General features: G+C 40.3%; 1 protein-coding gene across 1 annotated transcript in view; it reads left to right on the top strand.

Moving 5' to 3' along the window:
- Positions 1 to 5,550: 5,550 nt before the first annotated feature.
- AMMECR1 (AMMECR nuclear protein 1) overlaps positions 5,551 to 8,540 on the top strand; it is a gene marked incomplete at its 5' end in the record, with an annotated part of 108,618 nt that continues 105,628 nt past the window's right edge. Inside the window, one exon of the mRNA XM_084294329.1 lies at positions 5,551 to 5,722. Coding sequence (XP_084150455.1) covers positions 5,551 to 5,722 — 172 coding nt within the window. The remainder of the gene's footprint in view (positions 5,723 to 8,540) is intronic.

The following is an 8,540-nucleotide window of genomic DNA, read 5'->3' as shown; positions in this document are numbered from 1 at the left end:
AGCTGCTCTGGAGTGTTCTGATAAAAAGTATTGTATATAAAAAACTGAACAAACATTGAATGCTTCACAGCATGGCAATAAGTGTGATTTTGGTGGTTGTTAGTATCAATTTCTTACTATATTCTCACTTTGCTGAGGCAAATCTGCAATGCTCAGGCCAAGCAGATGCAGAATGTATCAAATTAGTACCTTAGGGCAATGAATGCAGTAAGATGTTTCATTATAAACTCAGGGAAGCAAACTATATCCTTGACATACTCTGCTCCCAGACATTGCTGAGGCAATTGATTCCTTTATGTCTCATGTGAGGATCACCAGAGAAAATCTCTGGAGCTAGTCATTAATCACTCAAAGCATAGCACGGAGTCAGAATTTTTGAACTGATGCCAAAAGCAGTTGTGGAGATTTGCAGTGATGACTGATGAGCAACTAAGTGCCTGGAGGGAGGGAAAGGTTTTGGCTTTCCTGTGGTTTGGGTTTTTTAATTTTCTTTTTCACTGATTATGACAGAATCCTTATAGGGATCTCGCAAAATCTGTCAGTTGGCCCTCTGAAAAGAAGAAAATAAATTTTACAGAGAGCTTAAATAATGTCGGGACCTTTCCTGTAGTTATACAGGATTAGACTTACCCACCCCAAAAGTAGGTTTCCAACTAATCAAGGTAACCAAGACACAGGACAAGAGAATAGGCCTGGAACACACCAGGGTGGGATGAGATGCAACAAGAATGCACTTGGCAAAGGAGATTGTGATTAAAAGTGAGTTTTAAACACAGAGGAAATGTCCCAGACAGTAGGGTAGAAAGGTAGAAAGTGGAGAGAAGAAATAAGAGGAAACGTGAAGAGCTTCTGGTAGGTAACAGAAAGTGTCTGCATCCAATTAGCTTTAGCTAGAATGGCAGAAATACGACGTAGCAAGCCCTTGTGGTTCAGTTGTAATGTACAGGAAGGGTCCTTTTTTTCAGGTTTCTGCCATAATGGAGGTATTTGGCACCTTTCTGCACACTGCTCAGATAAACAGTGCTAGCTGTACTGAAACAAAGAAAAAGACAATTGCAGCAATCATATCCATCAACCTCAGGTTGCCCTACGCTATCAAACCCAGGCCCTTACAGTTGAAATGATTCAGCTAGAAATATCCGTCAACGCACTGATATGTATTCTTATGATATGCCCTGGGACACTACTGCTGCCATCGAGGACTTACCAGAAGGAAAAAAATATCTGTATGAATAATAATGCGCACTGGAGTCACTGGAATTCCAACCTGAAGTTCATTTAGCACGTAATACTAAGCAATAGATCATCTCAAGATTCAATGGATCTTAGGTTTAGGTTTTTAGATTGCCATTTTCTAAACTCCTGTGTCTGAATTGCCACTTCATATCAAACAAAACACCGTGAAAGGCATTACAGAAGAAGAGGTTGATTCAATATCTTAAATGAAATGAGAAAAATCTTTTAAATACCCCAAGGAGTTATCAGTTGCTTTGATTCAATACATCTGGTTTAACCCTGCACTGATAAACTTTGTTAAAAATATTTTATGTTGACTTGGTGATAACATGGTAAAAGCCATGAAAATTGGTGGGAATGCTGATAATTTTTTCAATTCAAAATTAGAAAAAAAAAAAAGAATTTCAGGAAAAAAAAATCTTAAGGCTTATTCACTTTCTCTCTTTTTTATATCATGGAACTTTCCTTGTTATTTTGTAAGAAAAAGAAACACATCACATGTTGGGCAGTTAAATCTACCTTGTCATTGAAGAAGTGGGATTATGCCCTTAACTGTTTCAAACAATAACTTATGGTTATGCTCTGAACACTACTTTATCTGATTTAACAAAGGATTGATGTAAACTACACATATTCAGCATAACCACTCAGATTTCAAAAGGTTATAGTGAACAGAAGATAGCTTACCCTTGTGGGTACTACACTGAGCGTTTCATTTCCAGCATTTCATGACAGCATAATGTATTATTTTATTCTCAAGGCCATTAATTATTTCACCATTAACAGACACTTTCAGCAGATTTCTCCAAGTTTGTTACTTTAATAAGGACCACATCCAGCACCCTGAATCAATTTTTTTCCTATTGATTTCAATGGAAGCATGATTTGGTCAATGTTCCCTCATGTAATTAAACCAATGATTTTCTCCTCCCTCGTAGCTAAGATATTTTATTAACTTAGTGATTAGCTTGTTTTGACTTTTAAAAGCCCTTGTGTGAGCTTTGTTCTTTTTCAACTCCAACTAAGTTCATCCTTACAGTTCTCATGCTGTACCCTTCCCACTGATTTTATGAGGACTGCCATGTGAGGCCTTTTTATTTCAAGTCATGGTTACAGTTTTGGGTAATACAAAATGTTTTTTTTTTTTGTACCAACTCTAGCACTGTCATTAAAAGATAATAATCTGTCAATCCACTGGGAATTTTCCTACTTCAGTGAGTTACACGTGCCAGACACCACTTTGAAGTTCATACTCCAAAGAGTTCCCTGAACACCGGACTGGCTGATAGGAAAACCAGTTGGTGACATCCTGCCCCACTGAAGTGTGTAAAACATTTGCTTGCATTTCACAGCTTGTTTTTGCTCGACTAGTTTCTCTAGTGGAGTTCTCATTTACAGCCACGCTGGTCTGGTCAGCAGATTACAGTGGTAGGAAAGGGACTGTGTTTCTCCAGATCAACCAACACTTTCAGGCAAGACCATTCAAACGTCACTGGATGCTCAAATCCAAATCCTGATGTGCTCACAGACACACAGCTGGTTTACTGCTCACACTTGCTTATACGACAGGCTCACAGCATAGCCTTGGTGGGACAGCACTGGTTCCAGTTACTTCTTTCCAGGGAAAGAAAAGATGAAAGCCAGCTCTTAGGTTACAGAGTGCTCAAGTCGTGTGATATTAAGGAAACGACTGAACTGGAGAAACAGAGAAGAGCATCCAACCATTTAGCTCTCAAGAGTGTGTTAGATATTTTAGAGGTATAATGATATAAAGCATCCCATTTAGCAGAAAGAGATCTACTTGATCCATACATCTATTTGATAGGCACCATAAGCACCCGTGTTTCACTCTAAGAACGATGGATGTATGCTACCGTCTTTGTTTCCATGCCAAACCACCCATCTGTTCTCTGCTCAGAAATCTGTCATACTTTTTTCTTTTCACTTTTGCCCTACGTTATATTTAAGTTAAAAAATACAAAAACAAGCATTATCTCATATGTATAATTTATATTCTAAGCTCTCAGCACTAATGAAATTCAACAGAAAGAGAATGGCTCAGCATACTAAGTTTCCCATTGTTCGAGACAAAGCACAGCTTTATTGTGTTGCATTAGCAACCTCTTTATAAAAAGGAAAGACAAAAAGAGTGTTTGAATTAATGACCTCATTGGTAGAAAATAAAATCTCCTTTTTTAATGCATAGCTCATCTACTACCACACAGATACTAGCCTCTAATGGTAGCCTTATGCTGAAGTATCACTAGCAGTGTACCACATGTGACGAATTACCCACTAGCTGCCATTATTCTTGGCTTTAGGTTTTATTAACTTACTAAAAAGGTGACTATGCAGTCTTTTGTATTATCACTTGCTGCTTCAAAGACAGGAACAGGTTTGTTAGGGCTTTTTAGGAGATTCATAATCAGACTTCTTGAGCTTACCATTAAATTTGAGATAATATATACCAATATGAAGTATGTGTGAGTAATTACTGCTATTTGTCTGGGAGTGGATGCTACACCGTGAGAGTCATAATTATTTAGGCCATAATTTCTAATACTCTACATTTAGTTTTGGTCAGCAGAAGCACTTCAGAGACCGGCTGTTGGCATATAAATACAACAATGAGCAGCCTACTTCGGGCAGTGTCTGCTCCTCTAGCTTCTGGAACACTTCAGATCAGAACAGTTAGAACTGCAGATACAGCAAATGAGCTGATAAATGCATGTTTTCCTCCAAAGCACCTGCAAAAGGGAAGGTCACAGCCAGGCATTCTCTGCCTTTGTAAATGTGCAACTTAACTACTTCTTTATTTTCATAGGACAAACGCCTAACTCCATATCCCCAGAGAACTTCACTGTAGCATGAAATGACAGCAACTAGTATATATTAAATATATTCCCATACACACAGCATTTGCAAGACAAAATGCTCTGATATTCTTAAAGAAGTATAGCTTCATGGCTTGTCCTTTAAAGTGGACAGTCCTACGTAATGATCACACATCTCTGTGGCTGAAGCACATTACCCATGTTGTTCTCCTTATGATGCCATTATTGTTTGGCATGACTTGACAATCTGATGGCAAAACAACGGCAGACTGAAGTAAGGGCAATATCCAGCCTTTTTTCTCAGATGCATAATTGTTTTCCAAAAGCAGCAGCTTCTCATAACCCAGTCCCATGTGGCTGAACCTAACCCAGATATAGCACTGAAAGCTCTTTCCCTTTTCAGTGTCAGTACAAAGAAAACCAGGGACTAGCTCCTAGCCCATGCTCTGGCAGCTTTAACACTGTCCTAAATAGGTTACTGAGGATTACTTTTGGCGCTATTTGGGAAACTTAACTGGCTTCAAGCCACTGTACCCAGCTTTGTGCCAACTGCTTCTTGTTCTCTTCTAAATCAGGGAAGTAACATAAAAAAGTGCCAGGGAGCAAGCTGAGGGCTGGGGCTGAAGGATGCTACACTCTAGCGATCTGTGTAAGCACAGGGAATCCATAGGGGCCACCTCTACGGACCAGAACAACCTGGAGCAGTCCTTAGGCTCCTGTCATTTGTTCTGGGCACAGCACAGAGACACCAGTGTCTCCTCTGAGGCTGTGACACTCTAGCGATTCTTGAAATTTTGTTCATAAGTCACTGCTTGCAGAAAAAATTCTCCAAGTGTTACAGCACCCTTTCTCCTGCAAAATGTTACCTGAAATAAGTCACTGCTTGCAGAAAAAATTCTCCAAGTGTTACAGCACCCTTTCTCCTGCAAAATGTTACCTGAAATGTTTCCACTCAGTGGGACTACAAATGGCTTAAAGGAGGAATTTAACATACACCCCACACAAGGCAGAGGTTTTCAGAAATTAGAACTGTGCAATTTCCAAGACCTCTGCAAAACATCAGCTTGCCTGACTGCTTTGAAATTTATTAAGTACGGCACTGCTACAAAATAGTCTCACTGCATCACAGATGTTGCAGTTGAAAAGAACTTTTTTGGTCATTTTTTCCTCTCCAGTCTCCTGTTGCAGAACTTTCTTCCATGCTGAACTCCGAAGGGTTAACTGGCATTGCTCGGAGGAGGGGGAAATCAGAGGTCAGCTCATGTTCTGATACCAGTGAACTCACAAGTTACTCCTTAAACATGTGGTTTCATCGTAGGTTCTTCCTGCCAGCAATTTCTCACTTTAATCATACACCCACAGCAACCCAGATCTTTAAATTCAGCAATTCTTTCTCAGGTTTCAGCAAGTCATTGGCAGCCTGAGCTATTTTTGGGATATTTTCTCTACTGCAGATGCAGCTTAGGAAAACGCAGGGAGCATGCTAAAGACCTGCAGCTATTTGCCTTGTACAATTTGCTCATTTCTCTTTATTTCTCTGTTTTCCTGCACTGATCACTTAAAGGACAATCTCTCTTGCAAACAAAATCCCCGGAGCCTGATTAGAGGGACTGAAGGCTCCCAGACACGGGTTGCCTGCCAGCCACAGCACGGTAAGGACATGGACACTTTTGGCTAGCCTTGCATTGCAGTTTTTTAAGCTTTGCTGAACGTTTATTTGTGTCCATCGCTTCCAAATCAACACTGCTGGCATGGCAGGCAGTCTCCAGCTCCTGGTCTCCATTTTCATTCCCTAAAATCCTCAGCACTTGTAAGTAACACATTTATACTCACCGTCTCTTTGTGTGTTCTAGAAATCAGTGACTGACACTAATTTTGATCAGTGCCAGGGGTTGTTTGTTTTACTTACATTTTAGCATCTTTTAGAGATCTGTAATTTTTAATCCTTACTGAAACTGTGGGTATTTCTATTGCCTGATCTTCTCTATTTTAGGTATATTGTTAGTCTCGTTATTTAACTCAGCAAATAATTCAAATCAGGGACTTGTTTTATATACTGTAGATGGAAACATTATAAAAAGACCTGCTATTGTTGGTTTACAATTATATACATATCTTCTCTTGTGCACAGGCTCTGCTATAATACCTTAAAGCTGCCACACAGCAGAGTGCTAACATTACAAAGACAAATACGCTGTAAAACCAATGCAGCAGACTGAGTTGTACTAAAAATGAATCGGTTTTATCGTGCAGTTCTTCCTACACAGGCTCACAGAAATGCATGAAGTAAGCTCTGCAAGAATGATGAGATTCCTGTTTTACAGGACATACTGTTTTATAGAAGTACTTGTAAGAATATTTTACTTATACATACTACTGCAGGAAGATTAACACAGTTCTTTTCCTAATGAATGTACAAACCAAATTCTGAGAATTTGTGGTAACCGAAACTGGAGAAGGGATTCTTCTGGTCCCTTCCTGTACTTGAGGCTTCTCTGAGAAACTGAATTGTTTTATCCTTTCCAGATTACTGGTATGATGATTGCAAAAAGAGAAACCTCCTGAGGGTTTAATGTACAGCATCCAAATCTTTGACTGCAACTTGATGTCTGCTGTCCTGCTGAGAGGTTTTAGAAAGCCTGAGTTTGCACTTGAGGTAGGGAGGCCTTCAGATATAGGAAGCAATCAGAAGCTATCTGTATCTGCTGCCAGGACAGACAAGAACATAATGGACAAATGTAGCCCCATCGTCTTGCCTATGAAAATGCTTAGGTATTACAGTCTGCAGAAGAAGCAAAAGTCAGCACATCCTTCCAAACGGTATTTTAGGAGTTAATTCAATCTTCACCTTTCTCTAAGGGAGATTTTTTTTGTTCATTTTCCAGCCTGCAAATGTTTTTTGACTGATTTAGAAAACTGATTGGAGGGATGGGGGAAACATGCACAAGTGGACTGAAGGCACTGTGTTCAGCAACAAAGACCTTCAGACACTGGATTCTTATTTAAGGCTTAATTTTCAGCATCAGAAAAGTTACCATGTCAATATGCAAAGAATTAAACAAACAAACAAACAAAAAATAGCATAGCCATGCAGAATATAATGACTTAGGACGCAGAGCACTAGAACCCAAAAGCAAAACCTCCAGCTGGTATCGGTATGTTTCGGATCAGGCTCTGGAAGTGATATTTTCGCTTCCAAAAACCTCTCGTCAGTTTTGATAGACAGTTTTCTCTGACACTGTGTTCCCTCTGAGCATCAGACTGATCTGTGAGCCTGACTCTCTCCTCCCACTGGCGGATCTCAGTCTCAGTGCCACTGAAGTCACTGATACTAAATCAGTCTGATGAGACAGACAAATCAATCCCTTAGTCCTCAGTTCCATTTTGTACTTGATCTCAAACTTTAGCACTCAGCTTGCTGGAAAAACTGAGACTCGATGCATTTCACAGAGAGCACAGGCAGAAAGCAGTGATTATAGCTGGATGTGCTTTTGCTAAAGGTTAGCAAAGCATTTGATTGTTTACTGTTAAGAGAGGAACTGCTATGTCATCAGACGGGATGCAGGGCATGCATGTAAATCTAGATCCTGTATTTCTCTTCCAAAAAAAGTTACTCTAAGCACAAATAGGAGTCTACTGACACGACAAGTCTGTGCAGAATTTAATGTTTTTCAGCAACATAAAACTCATTATAGTGATGCACCTCCACAGATAACAATTCAAGTGCTGCTTGTTTGGGATCACTTTAGGAAATGTCATACTAAATTATGCCATTGGAAAAAATATTATTAGAAACACAGTGAATGTTGGAAAAGAAGTAATATAAATAATGAAAAAGAAGATGCCATCTAGGATATATTAACTTCATATTTTTGAAACAAACTGTTGCACACAGGAGCTCTCTGGAAACTGAAAACCCCAGCTTCGTTAGATAAGGAATAGAGGTTAATGGGATCAGCAACTCTCCAGATGTCCAAAACCAAGCCCACACTCATGTTGTGCTGCTACGTTCATTTTGGCTCCCCACAGACTCCTGCACAGCCCTTTCACACAAAATCTTCAGACTAGGACCAGGAATAGCAGCCCTCTCAGGTAGGCAGAGGCCACTGCTGTTGCTGGTGTGTGAGAGGGGTCCCACCTTTGGTAGGCAGGCCTTGTCCCTGAAAATACAGACACGGCTCCTCTTGTAGAGGGAGCAGTGGAGCAGAAGAGAGGCTGACTGTGGAAGAACAGATAGAAATCACCTCCTGATCAGCTGGAGGTGCTGTTGAAACTCTGCAGGTAGCACCCATTGCCCGCACGGCTCCTAGCCCAGGTAACAGCACGTACCTCTCTGTGCTCACATTCTCCTGGTTGAGGCCCTGCCTCACGACCTTAGAAAAAAGAGCACTGGATCGCTTGCACTCCCTCCTGGGGCTTGTGAAAAGTGGAAAAGCTAGGAGAAGACAGCAGTTCTCTGTGCTGGTTTTT

The sequence above is a fragment of the Netta rufina genome, assembly GCF_964035555.1.
Source record: "Netta rufina genome assembly, chromosome: 12".
NCBI classification, from domain to species: Eukaryota; Metazoa; Chordata; class Aves; order Anseriformes; family Anatidae; genus Netta; species Netta rufina.
Note: the sequence above shows the minus strand (reverse complement) of the source record. Positions and strands in the feature narration are given on the sequence as shown.